The sequence below is a fragment of the Cordyceps javanica genome, chromosome 4, assembly GCF_051103115.1.
Source record: "Cordyceps javanica chromosome 4, complete sequence".
In the NCBI taxonomy this organism is placed as follows: Eukaryota; Fungi; Ascomycota; class Sordariomycetes; order Hypocreales; family Cordycipitaceae; genus Cordyceps; species Cordyceps javanica.
In genome coordinates, this window is record NC_139298.1 from 2,505,505 (window position 1) to 2,523,025 (window position 17,521).

The 17,521-nt window shown below is 51.9% G+C and overlaps 6 protein-coding genes across 6 annotated transcripts; 4 read left to right on the forward strand and 2 right to left on the reverse strand.

The window, feature by feature from the left end:
• Positions 1 to 283: 283 nt before the first annotated feature.
• Positions 284 to 2,217, forward strand: V2A60_006642 (Alpha/Beta hydrolase protein; the record flags this gene model as incomplete). The annotated part of the gene is made up of 2 exons (XM_083257935.1): positions 284 to 1,835; positions 1,907 to 2,217. The coding sequence occupies 2 exons, from the start codon at positions 284 to 286 to the stop codon at positions 2,215 to 2,217; spliced, it is 1,863 nt and encodes a 620-aa protein (XP_083114061.1).
• A 1,161-nt stretch (positions 2,218 to 3,378) lies between these two features.
• Positions 3,379 to 4,039, forward strand: V2A60_006643 (uncharacterized protein; the record flags this gene model as incomplete). Its single annotated transcript, XM_083257936.1, has 4 exons — positions 3,379 to 3,447; positions 3,518 to 3,570; positions 3,665 to 3,951; positions 4,017 to 4,039. The coding sequence occupies 4 exons, from the start codon at positions 3,379 to 3,381 to the stop codon at positions 4,037 to 4,039; spliced, it is 432 nt and encodes a 143-aa protein (XP_083114062.1).
• An 801-nt stretch (positions 4,040 to 4,840) lies between these two features.
• V2A60_006644 (uncharacterized protein) lies at positions 4,841 to 7,666 on the forward strand (the record flags this gene model as incomplete). The annotated part of the gene is made up of 5 exons (XM_083257937.1): positions 4,841 to 5,194; positions 6,329 to 6,590; positions 6,644 to 7,116; positions 7,166 to 7,582; positions 7,631 to 7,666. The coding sequence occupies 5 exons, from the start codon at positions 4,841 to 4,843 to the stop codon at positions 7,664 to 7,666; spliced, it is 1,542 nt and encodes a 513-aa protein (XP_083114063.1).
• Positions 7,667 to 8,514: 848 nt separating this feature from the next.
• On the forward strand, positions 8,515 to 13,345 carry V2A60_006645 (chaperonin Cpn60/GroEL family protein; the record flags this gene model as incomplete). The annotated part of the gene is made up of 7 exons (XM_083257938.1): positions 8,515 to 8,622; positions 8,683 to 8,824; positions 8,881 to 10,396; positions 12,680 to 12,863; positions 12,953 to 13,026; positions 13,086 to 13,134; positions 13,205 to 13,345. The coding sequence occupies 7 exons, from the start codon at positions 8,515 to 8,517 to the stop codon at positions 13,343 to 13,345; spliced, it is 2,214 nt and encodes a 737-aa protein (XP_083114064.1).
• Positions 13,346 to 13,735: 390 nt separating this feature from the next.
• V2A60_006646 (cell-cycle control medial ring component-domain-containing protein) lies at positions 13,736 to 14,497 on the reverse strand (the record flags this gene model as incomplete). Its single annotated transcript, XM_083257939.1, has 2 exons — positions 13,736 to 14,299; positions 14,387 to 14,497. 2 exons carry the CDS (start codon positions 14,495 to 14,497, stop codon positions 13,736 to 13,738), a joined length of 675 nt encoding a protein of 224 aa, XP_083114065.1.
• A 402-nt stretch (positions 14,498 to 14,899) lies between these two features.
• Positions 14,900 to 16,095, reverse strand: V2A60_006647 (uncharacterized protein; the record flags this gene model as incomplete). Its single annotated transcript, XM_083257940.1, has 3 exons — positions 14,900 to 15,550; positions 15,607 to 15,741; positions 15,790 to 16,095. The coding sequence occupies 3 exons, from the start codon at positions 16,093 to 16,095 to the stop codon at positions 14,900 to 14,902; spliced, it is 1,092 nt and encodes a 363-aa protein (XP_083114066.1).
• Between the last annotated feature and the right edge of the window lie 1,426 nt (positions 16,096 to 17,521).

The following is a 17,521-nucleotide window of genomic DNA, read 5'->3' on the forward strand; positions in this document are numbered from 1 at the left end:
CTGGTATTGTGGGAGCCCACAAGGCTGTGCGGAGGATATTGACATACATCAGCGCGAGACAATAGGTGGGTGAATCCGACGCGAGGCTCTAAGCGGAGCTGCTTTAAGAACTCTGATTCGGTCGTTCGCCGGATTCGATTGTACTTGCGCCGCTGCTTGGTGCACAGCATGAGGCATGGCTGTGCTCTGGCTGTATAAGTAGTGACCCTTGGAACTGGAAATTGGAGTCTTGAAATCACACAATCACCAAGACAAACTTACAAGAATTCAAAAACCCGTCACCATGCAGCTACATTTACCGTGGCTCTTTTTTGCCTCGTTGTTCGCACCAGGGGCTGCCACAATTTCTCAGGATGCTTCTGGTACTATTACAAAGGAGATCAGCGGCCAGCCTGGGGTTTCCATTACATACAAGGAGACAAAGATTTGCGAAACAAAAGCCAGAGCCTGGGCTGGATATGTCCACATGCCCTCGTGGTATCTGAGTGAGATCCAGACGGCCGATCCCTACAACGTGTCCATGTTCTTCTGGTACTTTGAGGCACGAAACTCACCAGCGACTGCACCGACTGGCATGTATCTGGCCGGAGGGCCAGGTGCACCGTCTATTGGTGATCTCGTTTCTGGGACAGGATCTTGTTTTATCAAGGCCGACTCCAATAGTACCCAAGACAACCCTTGGTCTTGGAACAATGACATGAACATGCTGTACATTGACCAGCCAGTCAGCACGGGCTACTCCTATACTGAACGTATCCGCTCGACTCTCAACCTGCTATTCCTCGGTGACCCGATAACGGAAACCGGAATCACACCTATGGAGGCCTACGGCAATTCCGTACCCCCGGAAAACACAACGTTTCTCCATGGCACCTTCTCCGAGCAGAGCCCCGGCAAGACGGTCAACGGCACGCTGTCCGCCGCCAAGACTCTCTGGCACTTTTCGCAAGTTTGGTTCACTCAGTTTTCCGAGTACAAAACAGCCGATAAGCGAGTCAGCATCTGGGGGAACTCGTACGGCGGCTTCTACGTGCCCACGACGGCCACTTACACGATGCGACAAAACACCAAGATTCGTGAAGGAAGCCTCAACGGTACCATCATACCGATTGATGCCGTTGGCTGGACAAATGGATGCGTCGACATGTTATATCAGGGCGAGTGGTTCCCCGAACAAGCCTACAATAACACGTACGGCCTACAGGTCATCACCAAGGACGCGTACGAGGAGGCCGTGGAAAACTTTACCAAACCTGGAGGCTGCCGGGACCAAATTACCAAGTGCCGTCGCTTTGGAGAACTTTACGACCCGGATCAGCTCAACGCGAGCCCGAACGTAACGACCGCTTGCGTACGAGCCACCATCTATTGCTTTACCTATGTCCTCGGCGCGTACGAGGCTGCGAGCAACCGCAGCAACTTTGACATGGCGCACCTCAAGCCGGATCCTTTCCCGCCCTCCTATGCCAACGGATTTTTCAATCAGGCATGGGTGCAAAAGGAGCTCGGTGTCTCCGTCAACTACACGGCGTCGCTGCTCTCCAACAACGTGCTTCTCTACCAAACCGGCGACCCAGTCCGCACCGCCGGCCGAGAGATGCTGCAGTATCTCCTTGGCAACGGCGTCAAGGTGGTGATGATGTACGGCGACCGCGATTATCGTTGCCCTTGGAACGGTGCGGAAAAGCTCAGCCTCCAGCTGGACTGGCCGGGCGCCGACGCGTTCCGCAAAGCGGGCTACGAGCACGTCAAGACGAGCGGGTGCTCGAGCAAGGGCGTCGTTCGGCAGCACGGTAATTTGTCGTTTGCACGAATCTTTGATGCTGGACATGATGGTGAGTTTAGTCAAGAAAGAAGGAAAGGAAGTTTTGAATCTGACATTTTTTTCTTCTTTTTTTGCTTTTAGCCCAGGGGTACCAGCCAGAAATTGTCTCGAAACTCGTCAGCCGTGCCGTCGCTGGCAAAGACCTCGCAACCGGTAAACATGCAACGACGGGCCAAGGGGCCAATTACACAACGCACGGACCGAACAGCAGCTTCGGGATCAAGAACAAACTGCCTGAGCCGCCAGCCTTTGAGTGCAACTTGTGGAACGTGCCGACATCGTGCACGCGAGAGCAGTACGCGGCTCTGGTGGCCGGAACCGCAGAGGTGGAGAATTACATGGTAGTAAAGCCTGCAGGGGGAAGTCCGGGTCAGATTGCCAACGTTTTGTAAAGCGAAAGTGATTGCGACTCAAGTGAGGATGGAGGTCACCGGATGGCCGGCCATACAGGGGAGGGGGTTTCTGATGCACACGAGACAGACTGTAATGTAGCACCTATCTATCACGGAGAAAGATTGAAAGACAAAAACTGAGAAGTGGTTTAGACATAGATTTTACTTCAACAGGCAAAATCCCTATTGGAATACTGCAAAGTCTCGCAGCTTCGCGCCGGCCGGGCGAAGTCGGAGCCCGCCTCCAACATCTGAACAAACACTGTCAGGAGAATTCGCAGTGTCGATGGAAAACATCCGTTCAGAGGAACACTTCTCTTAAAAATCCACTAGCTGTCTTGCATTGTTCTCTGCGACTCGCCACTTACACCAGACCGTCACCCACCACCCACTTGCATCTTAGTTGAACAGTCTCTCCTCCCATCTACAAATGGCAGATGTACTGAGTATGATATACATATATTATATGAAATACTCTCTATAGAGTCGTCAAAAAATAGTATAACTAGAAACCCCATTTAGAAAGAGTGATCGGATAGTAGATAGAGTTTCAGCCGGAGAGAGTCTAAAAGGAGTAAAATAACTAAGAGAAAGAGGAAAGTTTGAAACAGAAGCAAAAAGAAAAAGTCAAGACTGAGAAGGCAAACAATCAAGACACGATGTTTACAGTAATATCTTGCCCTGCCAAGTTGACAGACAATAAACGAAGGTTCTAGTTTGCAGCAGTAAAGAAGTCAGCCCCATGTATATTCCTCCAGTCACAAACAGATACGTCCGTTTGTACGGGAGCGCACGCGCCGCCATTCACATTCACCTTAACTTCATCCACCACGCCAGCCACACGCTTCCCTTCCCGCCGAGCATTTCTAATTCTCTCCTCAATAACTCTCTCAAAAGCAACCTCTTACACACCATCTTCCAGCCTTCCAATCCTCTCCTTCGTATTCACGGCCCCCGCGGTTGGCCTCTGTTTCGTCTTTTCGTCTTTTCGGACTCTGGAGTCTCCGTTCTGGCATTGAAGCTACCACCCCTACAGCAGCTTATCTGTCTCTGCCTCGCCCCAGGTCTCTCCTATCTATCGTCTTTCGAATCCCTCGTTCCAATTTTTGATCGACAAAGACTCAGACCTGTGATAGCAGTTTCAAGCTCACGACTGACATCATGTCCAACAATCCTGCTGAGAACGTCCGCTTTTTGGTTGCTTGCATCAACCATAACACCAACGGAAAGGTAATGAACATGGCCCTACCATCGAATCTCTGAATTCAGGGATAAATGCTTGGTGCTAACTTTTTGGGAGCCAAACTTTGAGCTCGTTGCCCAGGAACTCGGTATTGTGTCCAAGGGCGCTGCGTATGTCATTCCACTTCCCTTCCTCTCCCAAACCCGCGAGACGACTTTCCCGCTCGTCTTACATCTCCACGACTGTACCTGATATAAGATTCAGATCAAAGCGATACGAGCGTCTTCTTAAGTCCTGCGGCGTCTCACCCAGCGGCAAGCCTCTCGCCGCCACCACCGCCGCCGCCGACCCCGTCGATGGCGATGAAGAGCCCGCCAAGCCAGCAGGCAAGAAGCGCAAAATTCCGGTCGCTTCTACCGTTTCCAAGGCCCCAGCCGTGAAGAAGATCAAGGCTGCTCCGCGCGGCAAGAGAGCCAATACCAAGGTCAAAGAAGAAGAAGTTGAGGATGAGGACGTCAAGGCCAAGTCCGAGTCCGAGTCTTCTCTTTCCGGTGATTACAACACAGAGAAATATACTACATGAACATTGCTCCTCCTGCTAACTGTGATCTTGCAGATGCCCCCGAAGATTCGCATTAGAAGTTCGAGGCTGATGAGATCTAGAATTCCTAATTGGAGAAATAAGGACGTCGGCATGGTCAGCCGCTCGAGCCTGAGTGTGCAAGGTATAGGAGAAAAAGAAGACGGGTTTTGATACGGTTTTTTTGTCTATGGGAATACCGAAAATCTGGATTTGGGTTTTTTTGTTCTTGCCTGAGAGGCACACATAGTTTTGGGTCTCTGGATTTACTTCGTGGGTTATACTCGCAAAGCAAAGGAGCAGTTTCAGTTTTTTGAACAGTTCGTTTTTTCTTAAAAAAAGTAATTGAAGGCTTGCCATAATTGGCAAAAGAGATCGATACATCAAGAAGTTGGCCACACCCACCACATCATTGCAACCATATCTCAACAGTTCGAATTAGTTTCACGGTAGAAAGGTCAAATCAGCAACGAACAGCCCGCCAGAGTTGCGACAGAAGGGAGCAAACAGCGGCATTTGCCATTGATGCCCGCCGTTCAATGGCAAAGGTGCCTGCAGCAGCACGGGCTGGGTCCGGCCCCATCTGCCGACTGTCGAGTCACTTATGAATAGCGCAGTAAGAGAGACAATAGGATGCCAGAGTCGGTGACCATGAATGGGGGCAAGATATCAATGCCATTGTTTCTTTCCATTTCCTGATTGGGAGCAAAGAAGCGGTGGCCCAAAAGGATAACAAGAGGGTATATACAAGATGATTCCCCCAGAAAGCGGTAGCGAGAAGCCTCTTCCTGAGCCATCTTCAACTCTAGCATATTCGCTTCTTGAGCTTCATTTGCAGAGACCAACTTTTTTCCGACAAGATGCCCTTCCTTGAGGAGAACCACGATGCCTTCGTGCTGCCCACCTCGCGCTTCAACCCGAATGGCCTGCTCACACCTCCGGAGTCACCCAAGTTTGGACACGTATCGCCGCCGGAGCTGGCCTCTACTCTGAATTCTGCGATTACTCGCGAGCCTTGCAATTCACCGCAAATGTGCCGTCTTGGATCCCCTGAAGCTGTACCACAGAGCGCGCAGCACGACTTGACTCGCGTCTCCGAGACCATCTACACCATCATCGAGCAGGTCATTGAGCAAAAGCTGGCCGAAGCAATGGGGCCGTTGCGACTCAATCTTCGACGGTTTGACTCCGAAAATACCGATCTGGGCTACCAAGTTGGTCACCTCGAGCAACATCTACACACCCTACAAAGCATCACGTCAAATAACATGGAGCTTCTATCGTCACTGGCCAGTCAGCTTTCAACTGCCACCAATATTATTCAACAAGCCAATGAATTTACTCCCTCCACCAATTGCTCGGTCTTCGCATCACCAAGGCCGCACCAACAAGACCTCCACAATATCCAGCCTCAATTTTGCTTTGAGCCCCGAAGCTCAAAAAGGCAGCGCCGATCGCACGCAAAGTCAAGAAAACCGAGACTAGTAAACTACATGCTCTCTAAATGGAGGACTAGCGAGGACAGAGGATGAGATGTATGGACAGATACTTTGTTGCTTGGGACTCGAGCGTTATATTTTACAAAAACAATGCAATTCTTCCTTTGGCCGAAAGATATGGACCATCATCCTCGCTCTATCTTGTGCTAGACGAGAAAATAAAAGCTTCTTTGGTCAGTTTCGACCTACATTATTCGGGCGAATATGTGACCGGACGAAAATGATTTGGCGCTTTCTACTTTTACTCATTTACAACTACTACTCAGAGGCCCAAAAGCAAACGAGTACTAGCTAACCAGTCAGCAACTTCTCGTCCAAAAAGACAATCCCCTTTGGGGCAACAATCATTAACTGTCACTCAATATCCCAGCCTCTCTCTTCTCCACCTTCTGCCAGCTGGCAACGTCCTGCTTTTGCCTGCCGGTTGCTCCAACACATCTGCCCTAGCAACCAGGCATCTCTGCGTTTTCCTACCAGTGTCTGGAGAAAATATTTCTTTTTTCTTTTTACCCCTCTTCTGGCATGTTATTGACAATATAAAAAGAATAATATCTTGGTTGTTGTTCTGCGTCGAGTTCGTCACCTGCAGTTTGTTCCGCGTGTCTCGGCGCTTGATTGCTCGAAGCATTGGTTTCGTCATTGGATCTGCTGTTTTTGCATTTTCAATTTCCTTTTGCTACCCCTTATTTGTTATACGTCTGCAAAACCATCTCATGTTCAGTGTTCTCCGCGCCTCGAACTGCGCTGCCGACTCTTCTCATTGATCTGTAGGTTGCAAGCACAGACATGGCCATTTGCACACTCGACGCCTGCAAAGAAACTCACACAGTACGCTGATACACCACACAGATCATCTGCCATCTTGGGTCTATCACAATTTGCATCATGGGTGTCACGCCCGTGAAGAAGACTCCGTCTAAGACGGGCCGATCCCCAGCTCACGATCGTCGCTCCCAGTCAAGAGGCTGCAAAGATGGTGATTCCGCTATTACCCTATTACAAAGAACTCCAAGCCATGCCAGAGAGCCATCATTTTCCCATTCTCTTCCGACCGAGGAGCAAAAACGTAGCAATGGCCGAGTAGTCGGCCGTAGCCTCATCATGTGGGGTCGTAAGTAGCTCTGGGCTGCTCCCATCACTGGACCAGATATTAACACCCGGCAGGCCCCCGAATGGCTGAGAAGCTACTTTTGCATCTTCACTACGAATGTACTCGACACAAGATCGTGCTGCCATGGGACTCAATTGCTCATCGCCTCCACCCTGGCTCCTCTGGCGCCGCCGTCGTTCAGCATCTCAATCGTGTCAGGAAAGAACTGATCAGAGAGGGACACCTTGTGCCTCCGGTTTGCCAAAAGCCTAGTTCCAACTCTACTGTCGACCCAAACATCCGCGGATATGTGCGTCAAGACCTAGACGGCGACGACAAGGATACCACGCGCGCCGTTCGCTTTGACGAGAGGCACGATGATTTGAGGTTCAACCTCCCTGACTCTTTCCAACATTCTGGCGACGAAGATGAATGCATGCCAGATTCGCCTAGCCCGGTGCGGATACAGCACCCTAGATTCTGCAGTGGTCCTCCCAGCACCACCGATGAGTCTGTTACCAATAGCCTCCGCCGCTTCGAGCAGAATGTAAGTGCTCCGACGTACTTGTTCCAGCATCCCCGCTAAAACCCGACAGTGGTCTCCTATGAGCAGCTTCTGTTCTCCAACCCGGCAAAAGAGATCTGAAGTCGACGAGTTGGAGAATCCACTGTTGACCCGGTCCTTTGAGACGGTTACCTCGCTGGGATCAGCTCCCACCTCGGCACCTAGCACGCAGAGCCAATGGCAGGAGGACCCATGGCCTCAATACTCTCCAATGGGCCTCTATCCATATGCAAAGCAGCATACAGCCTTCGATGCTCCGTTTCCAGGCTACTTTACTTTGCCCACAGACTACTCAATGTTTCCAGCTGGCGAGTCCTTTGCCGAGTACCAAGGGGAACAAGCGGCGCTGGTCGATTGCTCGCAGGTCATGGGAGACTCGAAAAACGAAGATCAATCGCAAAATATGGCAGTCGATGAAAACTTTGGCGATACATGCGATGGCAGAAATGTGGGTTTCGTCCTACCTCGCGAGCAGGCAATGCTAATTCGTATCTAGAGTGATGACAACTCAGCGACGACAGGGCATTTCTGAAAACTAACTATGGGCTGGGTCCAGTTTTGCTGCCTGCAGTTGCTTATGGCGACGTGAAGTATTGGAAGTCCAACATGATTTCCCCTATTCTACCAATATGCTCCTTCGGTTTTTTTTCTGCCAGCATTGGGACTGCGGACGTTGGGTCCGCCGGCTAGGCGATTTTCTTGTTGTTTTCATCAAATTTCCACCAACACATTGCAAAAACTTGTAGAGTTTGCTACTGGCGGAAGCGGATACCACAGGACGAGATTTGGAGATGAGATACAGAGAGGCAATGTAATCTACAACGGTATTGCTACATAAGAGCTCTGGTAGAGCTTGCTGACTAGTGCATTGAGGCTAAGATTAGGAATAGCTATAGACGGCAAGATTATGGGGCAACAGAACAAGACAGGTGAAGAAAAAAAGAAGCAAAAGACAAGTCAAGTTAAGCATTGCATTGATAATGAAGTCCACCAAAACTTCCTACTTCTTTTTCCTTTTTTTTCCTTGTAGGTTGTCGTCTGCTGCGATCGCAAGCTGATGGCCCGGCGACGTCTCAGATGCCGCTGGAAGAAGGTAGAATTAGTCTGGAGTCGCGACTATGCCATTTTAGGACTAGCTCAAATTGGGGACAGGACGATGTTTTGCCGACGCTCGCCGCCAGCGACAATTTTTTTGGGGCCGAAGCTGGCAGGACATCACCCTTACTCTTCTTTTCCCCTTCTACCCCAAGCTTTTTACCTCTCTGCCGTCGCTCTCCATCATCAATCCCCCTTGGAGTCGTTGTACTATTTCTTGTGCTGTGTTGTAATACTATATACCCCTTTTATTTTCTTTCTCTCTCCCACATACACATATACACGATGCAGCGCGCATTGAGCTCCCAGGCCCGAGCCTCTGCTCTCGCCTCTGCTTCTACCAAGTTCCGAGCTGGCGCTGGCCTCGGCCAGCAGCTTCGTTTCGCCCACAAGGTCGGTAGCGCCCTGAAAATCTTTAAGGGGGCTCGATTGATTGCTGACACGCGGAAATAGGAGCTCAAGTTTGGTGTTGAGGGCCGTGCCGCTCTCCTGGCTGGTGTCGACACCCTCGCCAAGGCCGTTGCTACTACACTCGGCCCCAAGGGTCGCAACGTCCTGATTGAGTCCAGCTTTGGCTCTCCCAAGATTACCAAGGGTATGAGAAATTGATCATGGTTTCCAAATCGAGACATTCCAGCTAATTCTCCTTAGATGGTGTTACCGTCGCTCGTGCCGTTACCCTGAAAGACAAGTTCGAGAACCTTGGTGCCAAGCTCCTCCAGGATGTCGCTTCCAAGACCAACGAGGTCGCTGGTGACGGTACCACCACAGCTACTGTTCTCGCCCGCGCCATCTTCTCCGAGACTGTCAAGAACGTTGCTGCGGGCTGCAACCCTATGGACCTCCGCCGTGGTATCCAGGCTGCTGTCGATGCCGTCGTCGAATACCTCCAGAAGAACAAGCGTGATATCACCACTAGCGCTGAGATTGCTCAGGTCGCCACCATCTCTGCCAACGGTGACCATGATATCGGAAAGATGATTGCCAACGCCATGGAGAAGGTTGGCAAGGAGGGTGTCATCACCGTCAAGGAGGGCAAGACTCTTCAGGACGAGCTCGAGGTCACCGAGGGTATGCGATTCGACCGCGGCTTCATCTCCCCTTACTTCATCACCGACGCCAAGGCCCAGAAGGTCGAGTTTGAGAACCCTCTCATCCTCCTCTCCGAGAAGAAGATTTCTGCCGTCCAGGACATCATCCCTGCTCTTGAGATCTCGACCCAGCAGCGCCGCCCTCTTGTCATCATCGCTGAGGACATCGATGGCGAGGCCCTTGCTGTCTGCATTCTCAACAAGCTCCGTGGTCAGCTCCAGGTTGCTGCCGTCAAGGCTCCCGGCTTCGGTGACAACCGCAAGTCTATCCTTGGTGATATCGGTATCCTGACCAACGCTACTGTCTTCAGCGACGAGCTCGAGATCAAGCTCGAGAAGGCTACCGCTGATATGCTCGGATCCACTGGCTCCATCACCATCACCAAGGAAGATTCCATCATGCTCAATGGTGAGGGTTCCAAGGATGCCCTTGCCCAGCGCTGTGAGCAGATCCGTGGCGTCATGGCTGACCCCACCACCTCCGAGTACGAGAAGGAGAAGCTCCAGGAGCGTCTTGCTAAGCTCTCTGGCGGTGTCGCTGTCATCAAGGTCGGTGGCTCCTCCGAGGTTGAGGTTGGCGAGAAGAAGGACCGCCTTGTTGATGCTCTCAACGCCACCCGCGCTGCCGTTGAGGAGGGTATCCTGCCCGGTGGTGGCACTGCTCTGATCAAGGCCTCGAGCAACGCTCTCAAGGACGTCAAGCCTGCCAACTTTGACCAGCAGCTTGGTGTCTCTATTGTTCAGAACGCCATCAAGCGCCCCGCCCGTACCATCATTGAGAACGCTGGCCTTGAGGGCTCCGTCGTTGTCGGCAAGCTGACCGACGAGTTTGGCGCCGAGTTCAACAAGGGCTTCGACTCTTCCAAGGGCGAGTACGTCGACATGATCCAGGCCGGTATTCTGGACCCCTTCAAGGTTGTCCGCACTGGCCTCATTGACGCCTCCGGTGTTGCCTCCCTGCTCGGTACCACCGAGGTCGCCATTGTTGATGCCCCTGAAGAGAAGGGTCCTGGCGGTGCTGGCGGTATGGGCGGCATGGGTGGCATGGGCGGTATGGGTGGCATGGGTGGCATGATGTAAGATGGGAAACCTGAAAAACGAATCAAAATAAAACAGGCGACAATGTACAAAACGGAAACAGAAAATCTACTGGGCACGGATTCGGTGTTATAGAACGGATGGATCAAGTCAGGCCTTGTTTTTTATTTAATCTCCCCTCTATGTCTGAAGAGCGATGGAAGCGTCGGCAAGACGCAACATCGGACACAGCTATATGGCAGAGAGCCATTGTATAGTAGTTACGGTAGCCCACATTGTAGAACCAAAAATATGAGCAAAAGTCATTACGAGACTTTCTCGTTGCAACTCCTAGGATGTGACGGAAGGCCTTAGAGCAGCGAAAGGATGGGCACTTATGCATCAGAGTGATGTCTCGTCTACGCATATTTACTTACATAGCCCCCTCAAATGTATATGTCACATCAATTTAACATGACTCCTCAGAGTCGAGACAATTGCAACAAGAGGCTGACGGGCCCGAAAATGAACGATGATATCTGGAGCGACATGCATATAGATACTAATAATGTTGATGTAGTTAGGTATGGGTTACCACCCATGGGAATTGTTGGCGGCTACCCTGGATAGAAAATGCTTGCAGGGCAAGCGTCAAAACACGCCCAGCATCCAACATGACGACGAGACTCCGCCTGCCAGTTGGAAGAGCGCTTCGAACCTGTCGAAATCAAATGGGGGACGGTAATATGGTCTGATTGCGCTGGTGTTGGCGAAGGCCGACCTGACTTTTCTACCGACGTCGAGGCGTAGTCAGCGCAACAGCTGCCCGTACAGCTAAGCTTGCTCGAACCGAGAGTACATGACTATTTTGGAGAAGAAGCACAAACAAGCACATACTGGTAAGCATATCAGTATACTGGTAATACTATGCATAGACCCTGATATAGCTGATCATTTTATCTAAATTTGATTTCCGGAGAGGACACCTCGGGCTTTTACATTGATTGGTGAGGCTCAGCAGCGCCGACGTCACCGGGAAAGCATCACGTGGGGCGTCTCACGGCCAACCCCCACCAAGGCATGAGGTATCAAGGACCTACTGGTACGCAGCTGGTAGCCTAGCAAGTGGGGGACAAAAAACATCGCCGGTCTACCTACCTCGACAGCCACCTACTATTAATTTAGATATTAATTCTACGCCTACATAACCTCAAAATTATATTTCTCTTTATAGAAAACGGACTACCTATCAGCGTTATTCTATCATCTATTTTTTTTCTATTTTTTTACTATTGAATTGATATTATTATGAGTGGTTGTTTCTTGAAGGTCGGTTACTGGTAGTAGGTGGACCGGCGATGTTTTTTTTCCACCCAGTGCCTAGCCTACCTGAGGCACTAAGATAAGTAGGTCGGCACCTACACCAGTGTACCTCCTCCTACCTAGTTAGGTACCTTAATACTTGCGGTAGTCTGCCTGCAAAGCGGAAACCTCGCTGCCTGTAGGCAACTGCCTATAAGCAGCTGCCTGTTCCGCGCTGCTGGCTCGCACCTCATCGTCATCTAGTGAGCTAGTTGAGGTACTGCTGCTGCTTGCTGCTTGCTGCTGGCTTGGCTTTGCTGCTCTGCCCCTCCCAGCTCTCCCATAATATTATATGCCCACCAAACCTCACACCATCTTCCAGAACCCGGCGTTCTCCTTCTTCCTAAACTTCTCGTAAACAAACCACCAATCTGCATCGCGAATAAAAGGCAAAAGTCCCGAAAGCAGTCCTTTTGTTTTTCTCTTATTCATGTTGGTTCCTCTCCACTCGCCGCAACTACTTTTTTTTCCCCCTTGCCTGTCTCTGGGAGCTGCACACCCCGCTACGCCCGAATACACACTACCCCTACCTTACTTATTACCCACGTATCTTTGCGCAATAATAACTGACCAAGCTCCCCTCTTCTCCAGAGCAAATCTTCCCTTCCGCCACCTTCACCTCACAAACACCGCCATCATGGTACGTATAATGATGCGCCAACCCGCGCACGTCTCCAATGTTGCAAGTGCCCGAAGGCTGACCATTTTTTCTCTCTCACCTACAGTCTCAATCCGGGTGCGTTCCAGCCTTGCCTCTCATGCCAACATGCTCCCCCGCCTCCCCCCCCAAAACCCCTCCACCGACCTGTCGTGCCCACCCCCCGCCTCTGCGAAGATGCGACTTTGCCCGCGAGAGCACAAGGGAACAAACCGCGCGCCTACGCTGCGCCGAGGCGGTCGATTCGCATGATTAGGGCCATTATCGTGCAGGAGAGAATAGAAGACCAAACCGACTAACTCGGCATTCTGCCCCTTTACAGAGCCACCGTCAGCCAGGAGTGCATCACTGCCTACAACGACCTGAAGCTCTCCAAGAAGCACAAGTACATCATCTACAAGCTCAGCGACGACAACAAGCAGATTGTCGTTGAAGAAGCCTCCAACGACAAAGAATGGGAGAACTTCCGCGAGAAGCTCATCAACGCCACCTCCAAGAGCAAGACTGTTAGTTGATAACCCAGCCCGTTTCGCCGAAAGTTAGCCACCATCTTCATTTTGCAAATCCTGACCAGCTGTTTCTTTGTACTACGCAGGGTGCTGTTGGCAAGGGTCCCCGCTATGCTGTCTACGACTTTGAGTACAGCCTCGCCTCTGGTGACGGTATCCGGTATGTTGTACCCTCAAAACAACCATTGCAACATGATAAGCAGCTAACCCATGCCACAGCAACAAGATTGTCTTCATTGCTTGGTCTCCCGATGATGCCGGCATCCAGGTACGAGAGATTGTCACCGGAAACCGCATGACTATCAAAACCACAACTAACCTCTGTCACGCACACACAGCCCAAGATGATTTACGCTTCTTCCAAGGAGGCCCTGAAGCGTTCTCTCACCGGTCTTGCCAGCGAGCTCCAGGCTAACGACTCTGACGACATTGAGTACGACACCATCCTCAAGACCGTCAGCAAGGGTCTTGCCGCCTAAGTGCGCCCACCCACCACCCCATCAACTACGCCCCCGTAGGTGGGACACAACAACCACATTCACAACAACGCTTCACATGACAAATGACGAGGATGAGGGGGCCGTGTCTGTCGGCATAGGCTCCAATACAAAAGATGGAAACTAGCAGGTTATATATCGCAGCTGTCTAGACCACAAATGAAACCAAAAATCCCAAGAACGGTTCCAAAAGGGATCGAGAAACGGACTCTCTCACAGTATGCGACGTTGCTCTCATCAGCTCTTCAAACCAAGTCGAGGTTGGTGTGCTGCTTCAACAATGCATTGTAGTGTATAAAACTATCAACTTCTCTCGTAATACCACGTCTAATCCATATATACAAGCCTCTCCTGCCCCGCCCTCGAGCTCATCTAGGGCTTCGCCTTGTGCGACTGCCACGCATTCTTGAAAACCGTCGTCAGCTCCGCCGCCGTTTCCTCGTCCTTGACCCTCTGCATCAGGAACCCGTTCAGGTCCGTCCAGAACTGGGCCTGTTCCACCGCCGCGGCGCCCTTTCTCGCCTTGACCGCCGTCGCCTGCGCATCGCCCAGCCCGGCGTCCACCTCCATCGGCGTAGCCGCATCGTCCGCACCGCCTTCTGGCAGCACCGCCGCCGCGCCACCAATGACCATGACGCTGAACTCGACCGCCGTCGGCGGGTCCTCGCCGAGAACCTCGCCCAGCACCTTGCTGTCCGGCAGCGGCCGCTTGTTGTGTAGGATCTTGAGCTTGTCGGCCGGTACGCGGGCGCGCGCGGCCGCCGCCTGCTTGACGTCGAGCAGCGACGTGCCGAGCGGCTGCGCGGCTAGCTTGATGTCAAGCGGAGGGTTGCGCAGCGAGCGCAGCGTGACGGTCACGCTCCGCTCCTGGCCGGGTGCGGCCCCGGCCCCGCCCCGCGGCCGGCTCATCTCCGTGGGCATCCGTGGGAGGATGTACTGTGTGCCGGCGGGAAAGATGCTTGGTTAGTTGCGTTGGGACAAGGAGGAGGAAACGTAGGTGGGTGGAAAAACGGGGCGACGAACGGGCGGGCGTGCAGGGAAATTCCGAGCATCTTCGACGTGGTCTGGCGAGAGTTTGGTTGGGCGCGCATCGAGCGTGGTGAGAAACGTCTTGGCAAAGGCTACCTCCGACATGGCTTCGGCTGGCTGTGAGTGTAGCAGAGAAGTATTGCTTGTGTAGTCTTGGACCGGTCGGGTATTGGTTCTTGAGCAGCTCGGCTCGTCGAGGTGATGAGATGGCGCAACGGCGGGGGTATGAGCCTCCTCTCCGCTTCAGGGTCGCTCACGGAGGCAGTAGGGCAGGCGTGGAACTTTAAAATTGCATCAACAAGAATCCTTGCGGTAAACGTCTAGTGGAAGTGTCGAAACGGCCTCGCAATAGCTCAATGAAATGTGTGCTTGATGTACTGATTGCTTGCCAGCTTGCTGTGATGGTCTCGAAAGTATGGTGGGGTTAGCGACACGCGCCACCCCCGGCCAATCACGTGGAGGTATCGCTTCAGCAACCTTTCACGATCAGCCAGATCTCAACCGCCATCACCCAGCATGGGCCAAAACAACTCCCGGGTCTGTCTTGAACTCGAGATCGCAGAGCAGACCCTCGAGATGCTGCACGGGCCACATGGCGTGAGCACTTCTGCGGAAATCCCAGCTAAACTCGCCCAATAAAGTGTGAAGCAGTTGCCGCTCGTGTTCGTCCTTGGCACATAACCAAGCGGTACTCAAATTTAGCATCATGTGAGCGGCTCCCAGCGGCCTATTTTGCTGTGCTTCGGGAACCAGATCGAATGTATCCTTCACCAGATTCTCGGCCTCCAAGTGCAATTCGTTGCTGTTTGGCTGGACAGCCCGCATCATGCAATTGAATATGCAACTGAACGCCAGGCAGAAGCCGTATGGGCCCGTCTGTTTGCTCCCTGTGCCTGAAACAATCATGTACTTGGCGTATAAAAAGGATGTCGCCTTTCGTAGGGTCTCGTATATCGAGGAGAGGTCAATTATAAACGCTTCGCGGTCTGCCAAGCCCTGTGATACGTTTCTTCCGCGTTGCAATAGCGAAGGTATCTGAAAAAGAAGCGCTAGGGTACTGTAACTAGGTGATCGCTTGTCAAACACAAGAACTGTCGATAGAGCCTCGAATTTGGATGGTGAAAGCCGCATTGTTCTGTTGAAGAGAGATTGGACCAGCTGGCGATGCGATTAGTCTTTACTTGACGCGCATGCCACAAAGAGTCGCAACTTACGATAGGCCCATATAGATATGTATGCAGACCCATTTCGAATTCGTTTGTGATATTGCACGGCGGTCTTGCGCGCAGCATTTGGACCGCGCCTTGGCAGTGGCTGTTTAGATGTTGTAGGCCGAACCCGCTGAGATTCTGCGGGAATTAGAAGAAAGGACTTGCCACCGAGGGTAAGATACTTACTTGACACATTGTCAACAATATTACGGCACAAATAGTCTCTAGGGAATGAGATGTGATGGGGTTATTGATGCTCTCTGTCAGTGCTTTTATAGCATCCGAGTATCTTGCGAGGCTATCGGCGGTGACGGGACGGCGCATAGCAAAATTCTGGTGCGATGCTACCAGAGCTTGGGCAGCTACGTCAAGGGCCGTATTGGAACCTAGTCTTTGAGGAACACTGCGGAGAAATTCACCGTACGTCCACACCAGATTGAATCTACGGTCCGTGGCAGGGTGCATCATCTCCAAGAAGCTGCTGATGAGCATGTTCGTCTCACTACTCGGACACTGTGAAAGTGACTGGAGAGAGGAAGGGGGCGTCGAATCAGCCGGATTGATACTCTTGCGGCTCACATTCTGGCGCCTGGCGCATTTCTGGTCTATGAAGAGGAAGCGCCGCTGGCCGGAGCCAACGCACTCGACCCCGAGGCTGGTGCATCGCGAGCATGTGGGCTTGGCGTAGTCGCACTTTTATGTTTTACTCTTAGTAGTTATATCAGGAGAGAATTGTGTTATTTCATATGCACCTTTTGACGTCGGCGGCGGCAGTTTTCACATGCGCGTCCAGACGGCACGCCTGGCATCCTGACAGCACCAGCTGGTCTATGTGGGCAGTTGTGGAATCCGAGCGCTATGGGAGTACGGATAGTCTGACCATGTTCAGACAAAGATGCTCTGACAAAGGGGGTGGGACAGTTGAGGAAGCCTGAAGACCCGTGAATAGAGAGAGTCAGGTGTTTCCAAAACGGATGCGTGTCTGACTTGCCAGGGCCTGGATACCAGTCTGGGCGTACTCAACCTGACAGATGTGCATTATGTCAGCAGAGCACGTGATTTTCATTCACCCTCTACTGAGCAGGTGTTGAAGTGTCAGGGCCATTCTGGCACGTAGACATAAGAATTCCTAACAATGTGGTTTCGCTGATGACATTTCTCAAGCATTTGACCCTATATTCAGAAGACTTTCATGACGCTGTTTTCGTCATGACTTTTGATGCAGAAGTGGGCAGGTCAAGACAACGGGGTATGATGAAAAGTGATACATGGCGTGCGCACAGGCCACCCACCCAGCAGCCTCAACTGACGCTTTGCGGGCGACAGAATAGAATCGAGAATAATTGCAGAATACTGAAAAAAAAAAGAGAAAAAGAATACCAAGTCACTCATCTTATGTTGCTTCTTTATTTTGCGCTCTCTTTTTTTGTTGCCCTTTTTTATTATTCTTCTCTTTTCCACTGTCCCCCTATATTTGCAGTCATTTATAGCTACGTATTTTACGGAGTACCTCTTGGCGTCGTTTTGCCAAGTATCGCCCTGGCCTCCCACTAAAGCACAGGGTTTTAACGCTAAAACAGCCAGTACCCAGTCAGCCCAGCCGGGCACTGGAGCGCTGCGCCGTCGTGCGCACCGCAAGGTACCAGCCACCCATTCCCGATTCTCTGCCTAGGTAGGCCGCAAGGTATTCCCCCAGCCTTTCTAGTTATTCCCACCCGCCGCCCACCACCAACCAACTCCGCTCGCTGGCTATCTACCTATACTTTCTCGCTTGCCTGAACCCTCAACGCGGCCGATTTGCATCTTCACACACGACAAAATACTAACCCAACCAGCACAGCGCCGTCCTCCTTGCTCTCGAGCTCGTGCCTATTCGCGCAGCTCGTTGGCATCTGGGATTTCGGCATCAATACCGGAC